The 24,848-nt window shown below is 39.6% G+C and overlaps 1 protein-coding gene across 3 annotated transcripts; it reads right to left on the bottom strand.

Moving 5' to 3' along the window:
- Positions 1–9,440: 9,440 nt before the first annotated feature.
- On the bottom strand, positions 9,441–20,045 carry PYCR1 (pyrroline-5-carboxylate reductase 1). Of its 3 annotated transcripts, none has more exons than XM_032211773.1 (8): positions 19,952–20,045; positions 19,445–19,545; positions 17,360–17,430; positions 15,499–15,678; positions 14,025–14,246; positions 13,314–13,406; positions 12,795–12,958; positions 9,441–12,703 (listed from the first exon to the last, which is right to left on the bottom strand). In XM_032211773.1, the coding sequence occupies exons 2-8, from the start codon at positions 19,509–19,511 to the stop codon at positions 12,559–12,561; spliced, it is 942 nt and encodes a 313-aa protein (XP_032067664.1). In that variant the 5' UTR covers positions 19,512–19,545; positions 19,952–20,045; the 3' UTR covers positions 9,441–12,558. The 3 variants fall into 3 exon arrangements, with proteins under 3 accessions (XP_032067664.1, XP_032067663.1, XP_032067665.1); XM_032211772.1 differs by having other exon boundaries at positions 19,936–20,041; XM_032211774.1 differs by lacking the exon at positions 19,952–20,045 and adding an exon at positions 19,726–19,889.
- Between the last annotated feature and the right edge of the window lie 4,803 nt (positions 20,046–24,848).

Genomic DNA, 24,848 nt, shown 5'->3' on the forward strand with positions numbered 1-24,848 from the left:
GTAACTAAGAGGGCTCCCAAATTGTGGGCCCTCTCTGAGGGGGCTAAAATTTCTCCCCCTATCATCAAAGGTGGTACATGATGCCCAAATCGGGCTGACGGGAACCACAGCCACTCAGTCTTGGAGGGATTAAGTTTGAGCCTGTTCGTCCCCACCCAGATCCACACAGCCTCCAGGCACCGGAACATCATGTCGAGGGCATCGTTGGGGTGGTTTGGAGTAGAGATGAAAATTTGGGTATCATCAGCGTATTGATGATACCGTACCCCGAAATCACAGATGATCTCACCCAGTGGTTTCATATATATGTTGAACAGGAGGGGTGAGAGAACCGACCCCTGGGGCACCCCACAAGTTACGTGCCTCGGGGTCAATCCCTGCCCTCCAGTCAACACGAACTGCAATGATCCGAGAGGTAGGAGGAGAACCACTGCAAAATGGTGCCCCCCCACCCCCGAGTCGTTGTAATAGGATACCATGGCCGATGGTATTGAAAGCCGCTGAGAGGTCTAATAAGACCAGGATAGAGGAGCAACCCCTGTCCCGGGCCCGCCAACGCAATCAATGCCGTCTCCATGCTGTACCCGGGCCTGAAACCTGACTGAAACGGATCCAGGTAGGTAGCTTCATCCAGGTACTGGGGAATTTGATGTGCTACCACACTCTCAACAACCTTCGCTATAAAGCGGAGCTTGGAGACCAGACGATAGTTGGCTAAAGAAGCTGGATCCAGTGAGGGGGCCTCACCACTGCCTCCTTCAAGGTGGTGGGAAAGAACCCATCTCTCAATGAAGCATTGGTAATCGCCTGGAGCCAGCCTCGTGTCACCTCCGGGAAGCCGAAACTAACCAGGAGGGACACGAATCCAGCCCAAAAGTGGCAGCACTAGGTCTCCCATAATCATGTCTATGCCCTCGGGAGTCACATGATCAAACTCATCCCAGATAGTCTCCACAAGATTAATCCCTGTCGACACTCCCGAATCTACTCAGAGTCCAAGCCTGTCCGAATCTGAGCGATTTTGTCCTGCAGATACTGGACTAATTCCTCAGCCCTGCCCTGCAAGGGGTCTTCCCCAGTTCCTTGATTAAGTAAGGAACGGGTCACCTTTAACAAGGCAGCTGGGCAGTTATCTGCGGATGCGATAAGAGTGGAAAAATGTTCCCGTTTTGCCACTTTTTATTGCCACTAAGTAAGACTTAATATAAGTTCTTACTAGTGTTCGGTCAGATTCGGACCAGCTGGCCATCCAACCACTCTCTAGGCAAGGGAAGCAAGAGAGAGAAAATGTTAGCCTGCAGCATGTTTGTGTGTTGTGTCTTTTTAGTCTATAGGTGTTTATCTAAACTGTCAAGATGCTTTTGCTTCATATTCCATAGGCCAATTCCTAACATATGTCAGACACTTCCTCATCTCTCACATAGATATTCAGTCACATACAGACTTTGGACAAGTATATTATTTCCAGAACTGACTAAACTGGCTTAGGACCAGGCATATCTAAGAATAGCTTTTGCCATTTATCTGCATTCCCCCCAAAGAGTCAGGTATACTGAAGCAACTGAAATTCTAATAGCTCTTAATTTCCCTTCATTAATAAAACAAAAACTATATTATTTGGGTGAAATCCCTATAGCTATCTGCCAACCACCCAGGAAATTGAACTTGTCATAGCTGAATCACTAATTTACCTAGTTTATACATCATATGAGAATTGCCGTGAGTTGCAAGTTATGTCTCTTGTTTTCATTTCATTAACAATGAGGCAGTTTCTTGATGCCCCCTTCTGGTGCTGTCCCTCCTCTTCTTAAAGGAGTCCCCCCTCCCCTCCTCACATTTGTGTTAAGTCTTTGCTGTGTCTACACTTTCTCAAAACTGCGGAAATTGTAAGAAGCAGTGAGGTCTGGGCTGAAAATGCTGATACAGGAAAGTTGCACTCATAGCTGTTTCTTGCTTAGGTGCCTGGGAAGGGAATACTGCAGCACACTTCAAAGCTAGAGATAAGGTAATGTATAACTATTGTACCTAGTAAAAGTCTCAAGAGACCCTGGATCAGATTGATTTCATCTTCCAAAGCTGCAGTGGGAAAGAAACTTGTTTCTTTTGAGTTTCACACATACTGTAAAAACACTCTTGCAAAAGTCAATAGAAGCCAAATTTAAGTAAAGTGAGAACAAAACTGGTGATACAATGCTGCAATTTGATAAGACCTTTATCCTCCAAAATTGTATCTGCAAGGATGTCTGTATAAATATACTAAGCTGTAAATTGTTAGTGTAGCCAAGTTGGGAGAACAATAAGCAATTATGGCTATTCAGGTTTTAAAAACCTGAAGGAACTGATTGATGGTCTGATGGATATAAAAAAGGTGATGTGTAAATGTATGGCACTCTGCCCCGTGTTAAACAGAGCTACTGTAGAACTGTAGCTATGAAATGGGCTCCACCACAAGTTGTTACCCTCCAGATGTGTCAAGATTACCAATGATTGTCAACTATGGAGAAACAGAGTCTGATACATCCTGAGTACAGACCTGTCCTCTTGTTGGAACTAAGAAGCCTACTTAGGATGCTAATTTAATTTCCATTGTGAGGAAAAAGTTCAAATAGCATTTCTGTTATCAATTGTTCTAGTATTAAATACTAGCTTCTAGTATTAATATCTGATATAGCTAATTTATCTGATATACCACACTTTTAAATATCTTGCAATGTATTAATAGATTGTAATTTTCTAGATAATTCATTTTTATTAACAACTATAAATATGGCCTGGCTTTCTTGAATATTTTTCACACACACGCACACACACTATGAAGTAGGAAGTTAATAATAGGAAGTAAAATATACTTCAGGCAGAAAATAACTAGAAAGAATGACAGAAAGCACCATATGTTCATAATGCAAAATCTCTAACTATGACATGGAGTTCAATTAATACTCAGGCTTGTATTTATTACAATAAAGTGCATTCTCTGGAGAAACAAATATTGCAGCAACTCAATACATTTTTGTCAAGGCAAACTGGTCCAATGTGAATAGATTTTCTTTGCACTCTTTGTAATTTCTTTTTTGAAAGCCATATCTAAAAAATATGTATGGGAAGAATTTGCTGGCCTTTCAAAGGGGTAAATGCTCTGAACTTTTGGTTAGGAGCTGAATGGCATTCTGGAGAATACACACTGCCAAAAACATGTGAATGGGACAAATTTATCAGGTGGGTTTCTGAACCGGTTGGTACTGGTTTGCTTTGTGCGTTCTTTGCATTTGCTCCCGCTATGCATTGCTCGCAAATGCACAGTTGACTGTCAATGGTTCTGCGCATGCGCAGAAACATGGCAACAACTGCAGAAGAGACCGGGGAACCGGTTCGGGAGTGTGGCCAGCCTGGGTTGCTGCTGGTTCTACGACCCAGGCCAAATCACCACTACTGGTTTGGCCAAATTACATGAAAATTGTTCTATAACCAAGGTTGCCAACAGCTACTTTTAGAAAATTCTGTTCTCATTCTGCTCCATATGCAAGAGTCACATATTAATTTATACTTCAGAATGAGGACATGAAAGTTCAAGCAAGAAATCCTAAGTCAGGGGAAAGTTTTTGCAGTTTCAGATAATATAAATAAAGAAATCTATTGAAAACTTGTGCAGGCTTCAGACACCTGTCTTTTGTTGTCAGCATTATTCAAGGTTGCAAGGTTAAGAGCTGTAAATCACAGTTGATAAAAATTGCTCCCTGATTTTATTTAGAATTGACAAATTTTGGTAACTAAAATACACAATTCTTTCTTTTTCCATTCCCTCACCCGAACTTTTATATCAAGATCATTGATAACAATCTGATCAATAAGGACAGCTCTAACTATGCTTTAATCCTAGATCTTAGTCTTATAATCATTTCATTTGGCAATGATTTTTGCAGTTTGGTAAGGGTAAAAGTCTACTGTAAAAAGAGGTTTCTGTACTGCTGACTTTTAATGTTCTATTTATCTGCCATGCTTCTAGAGGAGTTTAAGAAACTACAGTGGGAATATGAATTGCTATCCGCTTCCATTATTGAGAGAGGGTAATCAGATAAACTCTAAATATAGGATTTCATTGTGATTTTTTTCAATGATCAGCAAAATTATATAAAACCTAGAAATTAACATAAAGCCTTCCTCTAGTGGAAAAAACTGTGATAGGAAACAGTTTTGTTTTCCATATATGATAGTTATACAATGTTAGCAGTTACTGGAATTTTATTAAGTCCCAATAGAGCACATAACATGTACTATCTATTAGTTTTTCTATTTCTTATTGTATGATTATAAACGTTACAAATAATTAAGTGTGTATAGCATAGTTCAGCAAACATTTTGGACCAGTAAACATATATGAAGATTTGATATACTGCTGTGCCTATTCTCTCTAAAGGGCTGCTGTGAGGGAGGGCTTAGCTAGTCAAAAAAAGCCACAATTGGTGTGCATAGCCTATTAAAACAATATATTTGAAGGGTGAACTGGTGAAGTTGTTCCACCCTATCCTCTATATTTCCAAAGAGAACACTAGGCTACAGCCATACAGAGTGAATATTTTCTAATAATTTACAGGCACACTGGTACCAGGAGCGGCATTGGTACGATCCTCCCCCTCCCTGTCTCCCTCCTCCCCCCCTCTCCCTCCCTCCCTCCCTCCCTCTCTCTCTCTTTCTCCCCCTGGGTGGGGGGGGGGGAAGGAACTCCTGAACTGGTGCTGGATGGTGGGAATCTGATGTCCGGAGGCTGATGAGCAGCAAACTGAAGACCAGCTGGCTGGCGGGAAGGAGGGGCAATCCTGCAGTCTCCCCAAAAGTAACACATCTCTTGTTGCTTGTGCTCGACTGAAGGGTGGGTGCCAGCGGGTGGGCAGGGCAATATGGGCGGGGCAGCCTCGTGGTGCCATGCAGGTCGATTCATGGCTTCGGTGGGCTGTATCTGGCCCACGGGCCATAGTTTGAGGACTCCTGCAGTAAAGGATAAAGGTGGAAACTGGAAGATAACTTGAGCTAAAAAGCAAAATGATGATAGCTTTTCATGGAAATGATCATATGAAGCAATTATTGAACTGTTTGATAGGGGCCTGGTCATAAGGTGCTTAGAGAAGACACATTCTAAGTCCCCCCACAACTATTGGTGGGCCTGCGGGGTGATAACAATTAGTAAGGTTTATAATCAACTGCCTTCCGTAACTGATCTTGCAGAATGTGATGAATGTTTGTAGTTCCCTGCAAGAGCTGATCCAAGGCTGAACCGAAGAAGCTGGTGAGGTCAGAGAAAAAAATGGGGGTGGTTACCATAGTTAGCCAAGAATGGAGGTATGTTATGCAGTATTATAAGCAAACTTAGCTGTGCTAGGAGGCCTGTCCAGTTATCTTGCTGGTAGTAATAAACATCTGAGATATTGCTTCAGAATCCCATTTCACCCATTGTATCTGACTCTAGATGATGCTTGGAGATTTGGCGCCCTAGTCTTTGAAAACTTACCAAACCCTTGCAGGAATGCAGGTAAAATCTGAAATCAAGTGTTCAGTTAACCATGTATACAGTAGATATACTATGAAAATAGCCAAGTGGTGTCTTTGGCTGTGGGCAGACCTGGACAAGCTATGTTTGTCACTTGGTAGTGACAAACACTTTCATCTTAGTGAAAATGTTTGCCTACACAAGATTGTCATGTTACCTTTGACTTTGATAGATATATTATAAAATCCTAGGCTACAGTGTGCCCATAGATGTGTTGGGTCATGTAGTGGATGAAAAATCCCCAATGATTGCAATAACATCTTTCCTCTAACCACTTGTAGAACAGGAGGGTGACATACCAACTTACATTATCTGGATTCATGGATACAAAAATCTTCACAAGAGTCTGGAAGAAACCAAAGTGGCCTGCAGCTGGGCTATCATGGCATAGCAGCATCCTTCTCTTAGTTCCCGATTGTAGCAATTCGTGCCTAAAGGAATTTTTGGGATTGGCATATAGAGCTTGAAACTTGAAGCTGAATTCAGCAATGTTGTCCAGCAGGGGGCTGCTGCTTTGCATTAGCAACAGTGTGGCCCATTTAGCAGAATCTCCTAAACAAGCTGGTAACAAATCCAAGTATCCACCCTAAGTCTCTCTGAGGGTAAATATTCACTTCTAGGCTCCTATAGAGGTTATACTGTGCCCCAAGGCATGAAATCGAGTCAGCACCCTATCAAACTTTTCTGGGCATGCTACTGAACATTTCTGGTTTGTGTGGTATGAAACTGTTGCTGCTACCTGCAATGACTAGACTTGCAGAGCTTGTAGCCCAACCTGCTGCATAATGTTTTTGACAGCAATTGATCCATGACAATTTCCATTGCTATGTGGCCAATAGTTAATTACTCTCCATAGGTGACTGGGACTTAGGTTGGTGACAATCTGTTCTGTCCTGGCCCACAGAAATCACAGATGTTACTAATTGGCATACTTCAAAACATCCTGTTTTGAAAGAGAACTCTGGGGCAAAAGATCTGAACAATGAAGAAGGCAGCTAAGGGGTTGAGGTACACAATGGTGAGATACAAAGAGAGTTGTCCCCACACAAATCTGTGAAATGTGAGATGCATGGCTCCCCTTATATAGGAGTAGCATAACCAGGGTTGTTTCTCTCGACAGGTCAGGGTCTTTCTGGCCAATAGTCTTTGTTCAGCCCTCCTCTCCTCCTTGCTAGCTCTGCTCTTTTGACTTCTAGTGATAACTGTCTTGGTTGCTAAGCAACTCTTCCAGCTGAATCCCCTAAGGCTGATGATTCTGCTCCTTTTCCAAATCTGAACTGGCCACTGCACTGAGAGATGCTGCAAAAATCATTGGGTGGTGCCTTTACATTCAGATAAAGTTATTCAGACTGCACTCCAGTGTCATTCTCACTCCAGTGTGCTTTGCTGTCAGGCATACATTTGATCATAAATAACGCAGTGATTATAAGTGAATTTATTACTATTACTATCATATTTTCATACTATAATTGCTGAAATAGTCTCTAATCAAGAAGTGGGTGCATAGAGATAAGCACAGTAGCTTTCTGCAAATTGGAATACAGGTAATCCTCAATTTAGAAGTACAATTCAGCCCAAAATTTATAAGCAAAATAGTGAGTTTTGACCCATTTTAAAACCTTTCATGCCACAGTTAAGTGAACCACTGTAGTTTTGAGTTAGTAACACAGCTGTTAACTAATTCTGGCCTTCCCCACTGACTGCTTTGAGAAAGTCACAAAAGGTTATCACATGACCCTAAGATACTGCAACCGTCATAATATATGCCAGCAGTGGTGAAATTCATTTTTTACTACTGGTTCTGTAGGCGTGGCTTGATGGGCATGGTGTGGCTTGGTCAGTGTGGCAGGGGAAAGATACTGCGAAATCTCCATTCCCATCCTACTCTGGGGCAAGCCAGTGGCAGTATTTGCCGATTATCTGAACTATTCAAATTTCTGCTACCCGGTTCTCCAGAACCTGCTGGATTTCACCCCTGCATGCCAGTGGCCAAGCCTCAAATTTTGATCACATGACCATGGGGATCTGCAACTTTGTGTAAAAAAACGGTCATGTGTCACATTTTTGAGTTCTATTGTAACTTTGAAAGGTCATTGGAGCCTCCAGCTTCAGCGTACCTTGGAGGAAGCTGACTATCTAGACCCCTTCCAGTCTGGCTTCAGGCCCGGTTACAGCACAGAAACCGCTTTGGTCGCATTGACCGATGATCTCTGGAGAGCTAGGGATGGAGGCCGCGCTTCCATCCTGGTTCTCCTTGACCTCTCAGCGGCTTTCGATACCATCGACCATGGTATCCTTCTGCGACGACTGCGGGAGATAGGGGTGGGCGGCACTGTTTTGCAGTGGTTCTCCTCCTACCTCTCGGACAGGTCGCAGTCGGTGTTGGTAGGGGGGCAGAGATCGTCCCTGAGGCCCCTAACTTATGGGGTGCCGCAGGGTTCGGTCTTATCCCCCCTACTATTTAACATATACATGAAACCGCTGGGTGAGATCATTCGGAGGCACGGGATAAAATACCACCAATATGCGGATGATACACAGTTGTATCTGTCCGCCCCGTGCCAACTCAATGAAGCGGTGGACGTGATGAACCGGGGTCTTGAGGCCGTTAAAGACTGGATGAGAGCAAACAAGCTGATACTCAACCCAGACAAGACCGAGTGGCTGTTGTGCTTTCCTCCCAAAAATTTGACCAACGTACCATCACTCAGGCTGGGGGGACAAAATTTATACCCCTCAGACAGGGCCCGCAACTTGGGAGTCCTCCTGGATCCACAGCTGAGTTTCGACCACCATCTTTCAGCTGTGACCAGGGGGGCATTTGCCCAGGTTTGCCTGGTGCGCCAGTTGCGGCCCTACCTGAATCGGGAGGCCCTCACAACAGTCACTCGAGCCCTTGTGATCTCTAGGCTGGAATACTGCAACGTGCTCTACATGGGGCTGCCCTTGAAGAGCACCCGGAGACTTCAGCTAGTCCAGAATGCGGCCGCGCGAGTGATCGTGGGCGCACCATGGTTCGCCCACATAACACCGATCCTCCGTGAGCTGCGCTGGCTACCTGTCGATCTCTGGGTGCACTTCAAGGTCCTACTCACCACTCATAAAGCGCTCCATGGTAGTGGGTCTGGCTATTTGAGAGACCGCCTTCTGCCAATTACCTCCCTGCGTCCCATCAGATCGCATAGAGCTGGCCTCCTCCGTATTCCATCCGCCAGTCAGTGCCGACTGGCGACTACTCGGAGAGCCTTCTCTGTTGCGGCTCCGACGCTATGGAACAATCTCCCCGTGGAGATTCGTACCCTCACCGCCGTCCAGGCCTTCCGCACAGCCCTCAAGAGCTGGCTAGCCCGTCAGGCCTGGGGATAAGTTTTACTTTCGCCCCTCCCGAATGTCGAGTGAATGTTGTGTTTTACTGTTTAATTTATTCTCGTTCACACTTTTTTTTGTATTTGTCCTACACTCCCATTCCCCTAAAAAAATACCAAAATTATGAGAGCTACCTTTGAGTGTTATTTATGTGCACTATTTATACAACTTCAGAAAAAGAAGCAGAGAATATGACAATGGCAGACATGTAGAGCCCCCGTTTTTTCAGTGCTTTATATTGTAAGTGGATGTTAATAGTAATTCAGATCAATGTTTTGTACTGGTTTCTGCTAATTTGTTGCCGGGGATAGTTGATATGTGGCAGTCATAGGAGAATTGCTTATAGGAGATAGAAGGAAACAATCCCAAACATCACAAAATAAACAATGAAGCATTTAAAAATAAATATTTTGGAATGAAAATCATGGTCTCTGGACTAAAATACTGAAAATCCACAAGGTAAGCATTACATGCAGATAAGTAATATTTATTACTTACAAAAGTTCTGCATGAAATAATTTCTATTTCGTTTCCATTTGGGGGGAGGGGGACACAAAAAATACTATTAAACAGAGTCTAGAAGGAGATTTAAATAAACCAGAATTTAACCAGCCAGTCAACTTTTAAAGTTAGGAAGCAAAGAAAAACAGAAACTTCAAAAAATGAAGTTAAAACCCAGGCATCCTTAAGAAAACAAACTGCCAGAGGAAAGATGGATGACTGGTGACTTTCCAGCAGCTCTCATATGGAATTGCAATTTTCAAGATTCCTCTTCCCAGATGAGTTCATGATCACCCAAAAGCTATCTTGGGTCATTTCTACATGTCCCCATTCAAATCCAGGGAGTAGGACTGCCAAAGAATCACTTTTGGTAGCAAATCAGTAGATTGTTGGCAGGAGAAAGAAAAATTCCTACTGTTCAGCAACCATCTTGGGGTAGTAGTCCACACTTTGTTTTCTAATTGATTCTTTCCTTTTTCTTCTTTACTTATATAAAAAATAACAGAAGAAAAATGAAAACTTCTACAAATAAAACAAGCATATTAATAGCAACAGTAATAATCTTGTGAGACCATCACCAATACAAAATACAGGGTTTATAAATGTCATAAAGTATGGTTCTATATGTATATGGATTTTACAGACTAAAAAAAACCAAATATTTTTATGTCACATACATTTTGAGAAAGAAATAATTCAGCCATATCTGTTTGGAAACCAGATTCCCCATCTGCTTGGCCAATAGACTAACTATCCCATTTGGAAAACTTACACACCAATATTCAAGTGAGAAAATCAGACTGAAGAATTGGAGTGAGAAGGAAAAGCTATGTGCCTTTCAGATTCTTCAAAAACTGACCCACTTTCAGACCACCAAAATAAGCAGAAAAAAAACACAAACAAACCTTACTGCTTTATTTTAAAATATGTATCAGCTTCAATCCTATAGGCATGTGATAATCAAAATTTTCTCTATAATATGTATTTCTTACATATACTTGTCAGCTTTGTTCTAAATTAAAAACCAAACTGCTTATACAACCAGATCTTCTATCAGTTTTCCAAGATACTGATAGACAGTACTCTACTATATTTTACTCCCTCAGCCCAATTTTGTTCCATCTCTTCCATTCAAGGAAGTGGAAAAGCAAGGTATTTGATTGATGGCCGAGTTTCTTTGTTGTTGAAGGGAAGGCAAGAAAACACCTGAGGTTTCACACGCTTACTTTAATGCAATCAGAAGACAGAAGTAGTCAAATGTAATTTTAAATTGAAAAATGCAGACTATCAGTGTTCCATTCATAATGATTTCCCAAAAAATAGTATATACAAATTGCAGCAAGTACCTAAAGCAAAAACATTTTCTCCTCTAATTCTTTGACCATTTGGGTAGTCATAAAAAAATAAGCTAAAGCTTCACCCCAAGAGAATCCTGCTTCATATTCCTTTGGACATAGTTTAACTCTACATCATTGTCACTTTACTATTATTTAAGAAGTTTCCTGAGTTCAGATGTAACAAGAAGCGTGGTTTGTTTAAAGACAGAATGGATGTTTCTGAGCTCGCTCTTATAGGTGTAAAAGATGGGAAAGAATTCACAAAATAAAAGCCACTGCTCCTATTATGTGTATTCCAGAAAATAGGAAAAAGTGACAAGAAAAGATTAGAATAAGTCTTTAAAGCAGGAAGAGGACAATGATGAAGTAGTACAGAATTGCTCTGCCCTTGATTTTTATGGGCACAATCACCACCTACATATTCGTAGTCTTTGGGCTCTTTAGCAGGACCTGCATACTGAAGCTCCCAATTAGTTCAGAACACGTCTGCCTCCAGGATATCAAGAGACTTAAGTTCTACAGATAAAGGCTAAGTTCTGCTTTTCTCAGCAGAAAAATATTTTACTCAAAAGCAATATATAACACAATACCCATGTCCTAGAAAGGGCAGGGAGCATTTTAGCAAAGCAAGACTCTAGCCTTAAAAGAAATGAGAGAACTGACTTCTCTGCACCTCACTATAATAAGGTCTTTGATTTCAGGTCTACTTAGAAGGTATACCTCACAACTATTCCCACCCACCCCATTTTGCAACCTTAGGCAAGCTTCAAGTCTTAATCCTTATCTATTAGAGGAATACTGTGAATAAATCCAATAAATTCATGATTAGAGCACTAATGCATCTGTTACTCATTCTTGCATCATAGTAGTTTTTTATTTCTGACTGTAGTACCAAAATGTTAATACCTTGTGTTAACATCTACTCCACTGTGAAAATCAAAATTACCTATGAATAATCTCCACACAATTTGAACAACTTTCAGACATGCCATAGCAAATTCTGAACCTAGATAAGATTTCTTACAGCTTACGTACCAGAAGTTTGCACATTACCTGCATGAAAATGAAAAATCAAAATCTTGGGCAAATCCAATTTAAGAAGCAAGAAATGAAAAAGAGCTCTGCTAAGGACTGGGAAGTTGCTGCCAGTCAGAGTAGACACAATATGTGGCCAAATAGAGAATCAGATGCATCTGTTTAAAACAGATTCTTATGTTCTTATGGAATGAAGATATTATAGAGTACTATAGATACTTTTTGCAGCGTATTAGCCCAGACAAATAACCTATATGAAATCTAAAAGCAGTAGATAAACAATTGTTTGATTAAAATGAGAGACATTGCAGAAACAAGATATGAAGAGTCTGTTTCTACCCTGTATATGTGTGTTTGTATGTGTGTGAGTGAGAGGAATGAAATAATGAACGAGTGAATGAAGGCAAGTGAACAAGACTTGTATATACTTGGATACAGCTTTCTGTTTGACTATGTAATTATTTCTCTGGATCATCTGTTGTGTAAATCAGTTATGAGGTTAACTAGGAAAATTTGGATTGAAAAATGTAAACAAATCATCTGTCAAGTTCAAATGAAGACTGCTATAGTTTCCTCCCTAAAAGAACTGGCTGAAAAAAATACTTTCCCCTCAGCCTCCAAGAACATTGCCCTATCTACTATACTTTAATAATTACTTCTGGAAACTTAAATGCCTTTCTTTCAGCATTTCGAGGTCCAGGACACCTATCCCCCCCACTTTAAAATGATGTTCCCTTCAAAGAAAATAAAACAGGCTCAGGCAAGGCCAGGGTCTCTTCACTGCTTCTTGTTGCCAGGATTCTTCTTGTTGAATAGGCTGACTTTGTTGGCAGAGGAAGATTCTAATTTCACTTTATCCATTAAGGTTTTCTTAATGGCAGCTGGGGAGACTTTCTCCTGGTCAGCTAAGCACTGTAGTTCCCTGTTGAAGACAGAAAATGGATTAACAAATCAAAGATCACAACTCAAGGGGTGTGTGAGAGGGCATTTCTTTTTGCTATGTGCAAGCATACCGTGTCCTGATGCAGGATGCCTCCACAGCATTGATGAGCAATGAGCGGAAACCACCACTCTCTAGGAAGTGGAGAGCATAGATGGTAGCACCTCCTGGCGAGCAAACATTGTCCTTAAGCTGTCCAGGGTGCTGCTCAGAATCCAACAGCATTTTGGCAGCTCCCTATGGTATTGGGTAGACAAGACAAAGGCAACTTAGGGGATAGGAGCAATAAGTTACATTGACCTATATTTATTTAGCTGGATCTTTGAGGGAGAAAATGTAAATTATGGCAGACAGAGTTCCTTAAAACTGCAAATTGGTCATTGAATTAAAAAGAATCTGACCTGTCTCACACATGATTGAATGATCCAATAGTATTTCTGTTTTTTGTACTGTACTTTCATAGCTGGGTGGTAATGAAATTCTTTGAATTTCAAACACCAGTTTAAAAAAATAATTGACTTTTTCCTATCAAAGGAAAAAAGAAGCAGAGTAGACAATGACCACTCTGATAATCACAAGTTAAGATACTGACCAACAAGGCTTGAGCTCCCAATCGGACTGCTAGCCTGCGAGGAAGGCCCATCTTCACCCCTCCATCTGCCAGGGCATCCAGGGCTGTGAATGCCTAGGAAATCAGTAGTTAAAAGAGAAGTAAACATTCTGAAAGTGGAACATAACAATGCAATGTATTTTTCTGATTATCTAAATCATGACTATTATCCTTCTCACCTTTCCTATTACCTACTCCTATTAGTATCTTATGACTATTACTTGTTGGTTGTATCTTATAATTTATGATTTATCACTTTGTTGCGTGTATATATACTAAGAGCTTATGCATCACAGACAAATTCCTTGTGTGTCCAATCACACTTGGTCAATAAAGAATATTCTATCTGTACTGTTCTGTTCTAATCAGAGTACTTCAATCCAGTGCCCTCTAACTGTGTTGCAGCTACAATGTTAAGAACTTCTAGTATAGACTGAGCAACTGCTGTATTCCAGAATTTTAACAGTGGGTTCTTGTCGGTAGTTTAGAATAAATCACCTAGAACTCCAATAACTCTAATGACATCTAGGAAATCAAGCACTCGGTTATAAAGCCTCATAATATTGCAAGCCAATCTGCCTCCTCGTAAAATAAGATATAGCATAAAATTAGTTACATTTCTACATATGACCTCCCCCCTCCCCAAACCTTTTATATCCTTTTTAAAGAATACAGCAAAGGTATGGCACATACATAAGCAGGTCCACTGCCACTGAGTCCTGTCACAGCATCTATCAAATCTTCTTCCACTTCAGTACAGAAGCCCACACTTGCCATCAGCTGTTCTAAGAGCTGCCCATCTTCCACTTCTGCATGCGTGCCTGTGGCATAAACAGTGGCCCCTTCCCGCACAATGACTGGTGTATTTGTCATGCACCTGATCACTTTTGGGGCGGGGCAGAAGGCAGAAAGTTTCTTGAGACAAAAATAAGAGAAACAATTCAGGATACTTCAGAACTTTTAAAAAATAGATCTGACTAGTGCTCTAGAAAATCCAACTGTGCTAGGTTACAGACAAGTAGGAAAGAATCAGTACATGTTCATTTGATACCCATAGTGTGTCTCTTTGTATCTTTAAATGAAATATGGCCAGGTGAGAGCAGAAATTTCAGCTAGGAACCTGTTTTTCTCCCTAAGCACTTATTTCTTATTCATATATCACAAGATCCTTACAGAAGAAATACTGAAAGTTTTAAAAGCACTGCATCTGGATTCCCCAACTTGGTGCCCTCCTGATGCATTGCAATTCCATTTTATTGAGGGACTGATCATTCTAGAAGTTATTATCCCAGCACAAGATTCCAAGTATAGAAAAGCTAAGTTATACACAGATTCCTACCTAATTGCCCCACTTGCAATTTAAGGAATGTCCATAGGGTGGCATATTACATAGGATAATTTATCACAATTTATGACAATTAGGCACATTATGAGAATTCAATCAGAATAATAACTTATTAAATGTATACTAATGTAAAACAACTTATGTTAATTTATTCAGGCTAATAACCATAATTTATTAACTCAGAATTTAGCAATTCATGCTAATTTATCTAGATTAAGAATCATAACTTATGATAATTTATCTGGGATAACAATCATGATTTATGATAATATATAACTTATCCAGAATAATGATTTATGGTAATGTATTACATTATCGTTATTTATCCAGAATAAGGATAATAATTTATAATTAATTCACCATGCTCATTTATTAATTTTTGGCTTACTAATTCATGATAGTTCATCTGGGTAATACTCATAACATATAATTTATCCAGGGTAATAATGATTTATAATATATTAATTCATAATTTATTGGGTAATACCCACAATTTATGCTAGCTGGTATAATATTCATAATTTATAACAATTTATGCTAATTTAGAACAAGCTATGCTATTTTATTCAGGTTGATAAACATAATTTATTCATGCCAATTCATGCAGGGTGATAACCAGCTTACTTACAAAGCTGTTTACTAGATCATCAACTGATGATATAACAAGGTTTCCTCTTCTTTCTATATAAGCAAAGCAATTATATTTGTTGCACTATCACCACCCACATTATTAGTTTATTCTTCAGAATTGTCTGCTAGCTGCCCTTCTCTTGCACATCTCTAGACCCAAGAAACCTAATACAAATGAATGCTGATTCTCACCTTTTCAATTGAGTTGATAGTAACACCAGCAGCACACGAGACTACAATATGTCGATCTTCTATGTCTGAGCCAATTTCATCCAAGATAAAGGGAATTATCGGAGGTTTCACTGCCAGGAACAGGACATCACTGTTTTTAACCGTCTCCTTGTTGCTTATGGTGAAATTTACACCCATTTTCTGGAATTAAGAAGTTGAATAGCAATTGATGAAGCATCTCTTTCTTTGTGCTGAGATTATAATAAGAACAATTGGACTAAGCATTAAACCAGGCAAGCTTGAGCACACATTTATTTTCCTAGAACTACAAAGGGAAAATAAACTTGATAGATTAAAGCCAAAATAACCTCACATCTTGATTTTAAATGGGCAAAAAAATGAGGCAAAGAGAGATTCAACTGTTTTGACTACTGGGTTTCGGATGAGGTTTTTTGGGTGGAAATAACTGCACCAGCTTGCAGAAAAACTGAGATAGAGAGAAACTTCTTGGAAGAATCATATATCCTATTTGGAGCGTGTTTAGTATCTAGATGTATTTTCAATTTTAACACTTATGGTAATGCTATGTTACCATGTGCTATGATCTGTAGTACAGACAGTCCTCGACTTACAACAGTTCATTTAGTGACCATCCAAAGTTACAACAGCACTGAAAAAAGCGACTTATCACCATTTTTAACAGTTACAACTTTGTAGCATCTCCATAGTCACATGATCAAAATTCAGATGCTTGGCAACTGATTCATATTTATGACCATTGCTGTATCCTAAGGTCATGCAATCACTTTTTGCAGCCTTCTGAAAAAGCAGCCATCGTGACTTTGAAATGAAGTTACCATACTTTTTGGACTATAAGACACACTTCCCCCCACACACACAAAAAAAGAGGGTGTAAATGTTGGTGCGTCTTATACACCTAATACAGCCATTTTTGGCCTCCAGAAACCCCACCCCGCACATCCTGTTTTTGCCAAAACCAGGCTTATTTTTCACAAAAACGAGGCACACAGAGGGTTTGGAAGGCATGCAGAGTGCTCCTAGGGGCCGGGAAGGGCAAAACTTTTTTTTTCTTGTTTACCTCTTCAGAATCTTGGTACATCTTATACTCCAGTGCATCTTATAGTCCAAAAAATATGGTATATGTGATTTTGGGTAGTCTGTCATAATTTTGAATATCCGTTAAATTGCCTGTTTTACCTTGAGGATCCCCTGTATATGCTTTTCTGAGTAACATGTACCTTTTGAATCTCAATTTTTCTTTTTTATATGAGTGAAACGTATCCCAATTCTAGTACAGTAAACAGAAAAAGTTCTGACTAGGAAGTTTAGTTCCTGCAGATATAATATCAGAGCTAAAAAAGCCTAAACTATCTCAGTACATGGATGAAGCATGAAATGCCCAAGTTTTTATTGGAACTACAAGCCAGTATTCTGATTTACCTCTAAAAGTATTCTGCTCCCTGTTGTTGCTTTCACATCTACTGGATCCCTCTGCTAATAGTCACAGTTAAAAAAAAGTTGTACGCTCTGTGGTTGATGACTATGATGTATAAACTAGGAGTTCTACTTTATTCATCCTGGAACAAGCCAGATTGGTGCCGCAATTTTGTTCTTGGCTCAGGATATGGGTTGTTTCAAGATGAAACCAACAAGATTCTTGTCAACTTATGTTAGGAAATCAAACCCCAAAACACTTGATTTGTTAGTTGGATTCACTGCCAGGAGTCATCAGTGACATCAATCAAAGCAGTGTGCACATCATGTATGAAGAGTTCAGTATACAAACACAGCTACCAAGAGTTTTATGAGAGTTTTGAGAGCAGAAAAGAGGCATTTTAATATTTCAAATGCTATAACCTACCCTCAAGCCTGATACTGTTGGGAGATCAGTGTCTGGTGAGCTTGCTGTTATCTTGTGGGCTGCCAAAACCCCTAGAAAAATAAATATTATGTTTCATTTTGCTATAGCATCCTACAACTTATTCAAGTGATGATTCAGTTCTTATCAGAGGCATACCGTATTATAAGATGCACCTTTTTGTCTCCCCAAAGCGGGTGAAAATGTCTGTGCATCTTATAGACCCAATACTGCCAAAGCCTCACCCACCCTCCGGCCATATTTTGGTATGCCCTGTTTTTAGGCCTTTTTTTTGGCCCGTTTTTGAGGCTTTTTCGGTCCATTAAAAAAACCAGCACAAAAAAAGCATTGAAAATGGCCCCCCAAAAGCCTCAAAAATAGCCCGAAAAAGGCCTCAAAAATGGGCTGAAAAAAGCCTCAAAAGTGGGCAAAAAAAGCCTCAAGAGCATAGAAAAATGGCTGGAAAAGAGCCCAAAAAGGGCCTGAAAAAAGCCTCAAAAATGGGCTGAAAAAAAGCATTTAAAATCCCCCCCCCCCAAAAGGCTCTAAAATGCGTAGAAAAAAGGCTGGAAAAGAGCCAAAAAAGGCCCACAAAGGGGCTGAAAATGCAGAGGCATTTTCCCCCTTTTCTAAATTTAGGTGCATCTTATAGGCAGGTGCGTATTATAATCTTAAAAATACGGTAGTGGGTGTTTTACAGCCCCACTTAGATGGGCTCCTCCAGTGGTGAGAGAGTTCAGTGGTGAGAGAGTTCAGCTTGGTGGGACTCTCAGCCTGGAGTCCCACCAGGAAGAGAGAAAAGGAAGAGGAAGCTCACTCAGCCATTTTTTCCATATTATAGCAACAATGTAGGCCATGTGAGAAGTTCCCTCCTCTATTTAAAGTATCACCCCCACCCCCTTGACCACTTGACTCATAAGGAACTCATCTCCCCTCCGTAGTTGCATGAAACCCTTTTTCTTTTTATCATAATTGACTAAATAAATTTAGATGACCACTAGAGGACACTAAAGGATCTTTTTCAGTATTTCTTTACTGCCATCTAGCTCCATTCAATTTTTGATGCCCAGCTCTGGTAGTCCTACAACCAGGTTTGTTGGAGCCTGGCATAACCGGCTCTGCCTGCCTCCTCTGTTTTCATTATATTCTTGCTACTATCATCACGTCTCTTTTCAATATACACCCATTTTGTTTTTCAGTCTCTCATCCAATTTTTTGTTACCGCTTATCCAATTGTAGTTTTTCACATTTTTTTTAAGTGAAGAGATACTGAAATTTAGTGAGATATTTTTTTTTTAAAGTAAAGAAACATTCAAAACTAAGATAATATATAAGCAGGCAAAGTTCATGCAGAACTACACCCTTGAGAACTTTGTTTTTAAATCTATGGAAAGTTCTGTGCTGTCTTTTGCAATGTTTGCAATTTCCTGACCACTAAGCCACTCTTCTAGCCTGTAATTATACTATTTCGTAAGAAATAAAGAAAAAACCTGCTAGAAATTAGGAGGGGCTTCTAGGTTTCTGGCTGCTGTGATATGAGTATTTAAATGCACCTTGGATTCTCCTAAAAATATAGCATACATATTCCTGCTTGTATCTCATTAACATTTTCCCAACAATACTGTAACAAGTTAATCGGGAGAGAGTGGTAATATAGTAACATGAATTCCAAAATACAAAAGGGAATTTTAGTTTCAAACTTGTATCTATGTCTACTGTATTCCAGCAAAAGTAGCACTATGTCTTCATTACAACAAGTTCATTACACAAAGTATGCTTGAATCAAGGAAAACATAAAAATCTGAGAAACAAATGGATAGATACAAGTGATCAGGATAAAAATTTAGGACCATTTCTAATGTTTCAGAAATAGCATATTTAAGTTATTACATGCACATTACTTGATTACACATGGTTAATTAAATAACACAATTGGCTTAGTCTGCACAGTATACTAAACCAAAAGCAAACAAACCACATGGCATCTAACATACTGTGCAAATGTTAAGAAAGTTGCAGAATTAAATATAACACTAATCTATCAGTGAGTTTATTGCAAATCAGTTCCAATTTCTGGCACTTGCCTACCTGCTGCCGTGAAGCCTCTCGCTAAGGAAAAGGCGAGTTGCCCCGCACCGATGAATCCCACACTCATGGTAACAAGTTTCTAGAAGCAACCTAAGAGATCCCTGGTATTAAAAAAAAATGATAATATCAACTAAACGTGCCGGTGATAGTAATATAATTCTTGCAAATTACAGGAACGGTCTTCAGGTTTTGCACTAGATTTAGAGAATAGGTAGATTCAAGTATCTGGGAGGGGGGAAAAGTTTAGAAGAGCTACTGCAGGATTCCTAACTAAGTCTCACCCTCAACTTGACATCACAGCTCATTTAATCTTTTTCCTTTCTTGGAGCCTCCCAGCTGCTGCTCTGCTTTTCTTCCTGTCCATCCTACCGTCCCTGTCCCTCGAAAGCGATCGTCCATTCCCTTTGCATCGCTGATCGATCCTTTCCATACTCTTCAGGTTCTCCCCGACCCCCCCCCCCCCAATACGCGTTTCTATAGAGCCCACTTACCCCCTAGCGAACAAACCTGATACTCCCACGTGGCTCGTTCACAATCGGAGGGGTGGTGGTGAAAAAAAGCCGTGGCAAAGCACAGGACACATAATTGCTCAGCCAATCCGAATGAGAGGGTGTGGCCTCCTTGCCTTCTCCTTCAATCAGCTGCTGAGCAAGCGCATCGCCCGCTAGCTATTGGAGTAAGCTTTGTTTGCAGTTGCATCAGTCGACCTTCCACGGAGGCCGCGAAGGACTGATTTCTTCGAGCGATGCTCGGGCTTTGTTTTTTTGCCGGTAATGGCTGATACATCCTGGGTGTTTCCATGATTAGTACGATACATTACGGGTTCACGATTGCGCTGCCTCCTGGGAATTGTAGTCTCAGATTTTTAAAAAACAACACCTGTTTGAAAAAATAGGTAATAGAATAGAAAAAGAGTGCTATCTCTTAAATGCGGCTCTTGATTTAAAGTGCTTGGAATGAAATTTGCATGGAAACCATATCGTTTGATCCGACAGCAGTATTTTCTAGCTGCAATGCTGCTAATTCAACTTTAGATAGGGGATGGGATTTCCAGTAAAGTTTTTTTAATACTCGTCTTGGGTATAAAATTTCCAGCTCTCATTTAAAGTGAGTTCATTACGGAAGATGATGGTCTGAAATAGTCCTTCTCGGATTTCTTGCCACCTGTGCTAAATTGTTTAGTCTCTTGATCATTTAGGTCTATTTTCTGTTCTTCTCCCTTCTCAGCATCCTCAATCTCTCTATATAAATATATTTTTATTAAGAATTTTAATTACAGTAGTAAAAACTATCACAAACAAAACAAAATACAGTGGAAAGAAAGGATAGAAAATGCAGGGGAAAAGGAAAGAAGAAAAAGGTTACCCTGTGGCAAGATAGGTAGCCAATAAATTAGCTAAACAAATAAAAATATAATTAAGAAAAATATATAAAGAAGTTTATTCATGATTTTTTGGGTCTTTGCTGCAGTTGTCAGCTCTACTTTCACAGAGCCATTCATTTTCAGTTCCCAATACCTCTATGGAACTCCACTAATTCAGCTTTACAAATACTTCTTGGTCTCATATGAGCTCTAAAAATAATCACACACACACATTCTTTTTAGGACCCTGTAATCCTTTCCTTTCGGGATTGGGTCTGAAGGACTAAAAGGTACTGAGTGTTTACTGGCCAGATTCCCTCCTTGATGACTACATGAAGACGCCTACAGCTCCCTGACATTTTCTCTTTCCATCCTGATATAGATAATACTAATAGAACAATTTGACCAGTATAATACAGTGTGGATTTTCAGAAGTATTAGATTGAATGGTTAAAAATGCTAATATGGAAGTTGTTGTTGTTAGTTGTGAAGTCGTGTCTGACCCATCGCGACCCCATGGACAACGTTCCTCCAGGCCTTCCTGTCTTCTATCATCCTCTGGTGTCCATTTAAGCTCATGCCTACTACTTCAGTGACTTCATCCAGCCACCTCATTCTCTGTCGTCCCCTTTTTCTTTTGCGCTCAATCTTCCCCAGCATCAGGCTCACTATTCCTGACTTGTCTTCTGGAATGCTCATTGTGTTATTTCTGGAGCATCCCTGGTCACAAAACCGACTGCCTGTTGAGTTGTCTCTATATTGGTATGATAGGCAAGTCACTATCCTGATTTACGTCATTAGAACGATGTAGGAAGTACGAAGAATAGCAGCAACACCATTAAATAAATTATGAACCTGAAGTTGGCTGCTATACAAAGATCCTGGTTTTCTTGTTGTTACTAGAGAAAGCAGTACTGTAGATAATAATTTCTGGTGAGATTTGTGCCTGCCTGTTAGCATATTTGTTTTTACAAGGGCAGAGCTGAGCTATACTTCTGTTTAAAAGTATTAACAGATGGCTAAATCTACATACATCAAAACTTTTCCTCTTTCTGCCATCTCACACTAGTGATTGGAAGACTACGTGACCCTGGGACAGTGGAACTGTCATAAATTCATGCTATTATCAAGCACCCAAATGTTGATCATGGGATGCTACAATGGTCATAAGTGTGAAAAATGGCCATGTCACTTTTTTCACTGCTGTTATAACTTTGAATGGTCACTAAATGAATGGTTGTAAGTTGAGGACTATCTGTTTATTAAATTGTATTCAAGTAAGAAATATTGGAAGAGAATTTGTGAAAGTCTTTCCCAATAGTACAATATGTAAACTACAAAATTGTTTAACTTGTTATCCAGAGGTTATATGGATTTCTGCAAATGTGATATAACCATCATTGTCAAATTCATGCAAATGATTTTCAGGGCTTATATAATACAGCATACGTTCCTGTGCCTGTATAAGTGAATAAATATCAGCATAAATGTATGTTATTGAATATGTTCATGATAAAATCAAGCCCTCTTGATTCATTCCAGATATATTGCATTTCTTGCTAACATAACTTTGGGAAATTTAATTCAATATTTTGAATGGTGAATACATCTGGTTGAGCAAGACCAGTTAAATCCTTTTGCTATAGGGTAATAGAGTATTAATAACTTAATTTTTAGTGATGGGTACTCAAACAAGTTTAGGATCCAATAAAACCTTGGAAAAAAAGTAGTACTCTGCAGATTCATAGGAATTAAGAAATATTTAATTTTTATATAATATATTAGATAAGTTAATATCACCATTTTAAGTAAAGCTTAGGACAACTTTTCCAGCTGATTGTTTAGAACATTCCACAAATGCTCTTCTCTTTTTGCCTTGGAGTTCTGATGGAATTTATACTGTGAGGAATGCAATGGCATTCTTCAAATTATCAATGATGCTTTTAAAGGCAACATGGCAATTTAAATAGCATAACAGGTGCGAGGCAGTTAATTCTTGATTTGGAGTTCGTTCTCTTCCCCCCCCCTCATATGTTTCTTTCAAGTTGTATATTTTTAATTGGAATCAGAGCTATAATTGCAGTAATCCCCTCATTCCACCACATTAAAGTAATGTATGACTTCAGAAATTATATCATCATATCTTGTGCTTTCCCAAAACAATTTGAAAATTGATCACTCTCTCCAAAATTAGTTCAAATGCACTTCTGCCAGCCATAATGTGCATTTATCTTCTCTGCCAATTCATTAATCAGATGCTGAAATTCAGAATGCATGATTCAGACCACATGAATGAAAGTAATTGTGTTCCTCTTTACTGGTGTGCTATTTTTAAGAGAGAATGTCATATTTCAAATAAGATGTAAACAAATACATTACATTCACTTATCTTCATTTGCAGGTAGTCCTCAACATATGATCACAGTTGAGCCCAAAATTTCTGTTGCTAATTGAGACAGTTGTTAAGTTAGTTTTGCCCTATTTTACGACCTTTCTTATCACAGTTGTTAAGTGAATCACTGTACCTGTTAAGTTAGTAACATGGTTAAGTGATTCTGGCTTCCTCATTGACTTTACTTGTCAGAAGGTGGCAAAAGGTGATCACATGACTCTGAGGCAACTTCATAAATATGAGTTAGTTGCCAAACATCTGAACTTTGATCACATAACCATGGGGAATGCTGCAGTGGTCTTAAGTCTGAAAAATGGACACTTTTTTCAGTGCCATTGTAACTTTGAACGGTCACTAAACAAACTGATGTAAATCATGGACTACCTGTATGTGTTTATTACAGTCACATATATAGTATAGTATAATCTTTATTGTCATTGTACTTAAATACAATGAAATTATAGCATAGTATAGAATAATCTTTATTGTCATTGTACTTAAATACAATGAAATTATAGCATAGTATAGTATAATCTTTATTGTCATTGTACTTAAATACAATGAAATTATAGCATAGTATAGTATAATCTTTATTGTCATTGTACTTAAATACAACGAAATTGGTTTTAACCTCACTGGTGCAAAATTATAGCAGAAACAAAAAAAGAAAGAAAAAGAAAAAAACTAATGTGTGTATGGAGTGATTGTGGTTGTATTTAAAAGTCTGACAGCCCAAGGATAGAAACTATCTTTAAACCTATTTGTTCGGCTGGCTATACTTTGATGTCTTCTGCCCGATGGTAGAAGTGCAAAGAGACACTGACCAGGGTGTGAATCATCTCTGAGTATCTTCCTTACTCTGCTAAAGCAGCGAGATCTGGCGATGTCATCCAGTGGTGTCAGAGAGCAACCAGTGGTTTCTTGTGCCGAATTGATCACTCTCTGTAGTGCCTTCCTGTCCACACCTGTTAAACCAGCATCCCATACTGTAATGCAATATGTGAGGACACTTTCTATGGTGGACCAATAGAAAGAGGTCATCAGCTGTTGTTCCACCTGAGTTTTTCACAAGACTCTAAGGAAATGAAGTCTCTGTTGGGCCTTTCCAATCACCAGAGACATTTTGTTTTTACAGGTGAGATCTTGACTAATAAGCACTCCCAAGCATTTAAAAGTGGAAACCCTCTCCACACAGCCCCCCTCGATATACAGTGGGGCAGGCTCCTCTCTGTGCTTCCGGAAATCTAGCACCATCTCCTTTGTCTTACTAGTATTTAGTTGTAAGTTGCTTCTTGAGCACCATGCTGATACCTTCTGGACTTCTTGCCTGTATGCTGCTTTGTCCCCTCCAGTTATGAGACCCAGCACCGTTATGTCATCTGCAAACTTTATTATGATTTTGGATGGATCAGAGGATATGCAGTCATATGTATACAGCGAGTACAGGTAGGGGTTGAGCACATAGCCGTGAGGGGAGCCTGTGCTGAGCTTCAGCGTGGAAGATGTAAAGGACCCAACCCTTACTGTTTGTGGACGATCCGTCAGGAATATGCTGCCCCTCTATATTCTTGCACTCTATATAGAATATAGAGTGTGTGCTTTTGCGGATGATCTGGTTATAATATTAACCCAACCGCAGGAATCTAGTA

The sequence above is a fragment of the Thamnophis elegans genome, chromosome 2 (assembly GCF_009769535.1).
Source record: "Thamnophis elegans isolate rThaEle1 chromosome 2, rThaEle1.pri, whole genome shotgun sequence".
NCBI classification, from domain to species: domain Eukaryota; kingdom Metazoa; phylum Chordata; class Lepidosauria; order Squamata; family Colubridae; genus Thamnophis; species Thamnophis elegans.

What these genes read in the sequence shown, in the direction of transcription:
- PYCR1 (XM_032211773.1), bottom strand. Translation starts at nt 19,511, where the DNA reads ATGAGTGTGGGATTCATCGGTGCGGGGCAACTCGCCTTTTCCTTAGCG. An exon ending in CAACAGTATCAGGCTTGAGG is followed by an intron (nt 15,679 to 17,359) that starts GTAGGTTATAGC and finishes TCTTAATTCCAG; the next exon opens with AAAATGGGTGTAAATTTCAC. An exon ending in GCATCCTGCATCAGGACACG is followed by an intron (nt 12,704 to 12,794) that starts GTATGCTTGCAC and finishes TGTCTTCAACAG; the next exon opens with GGAACTACAGTGCTTAGCTG.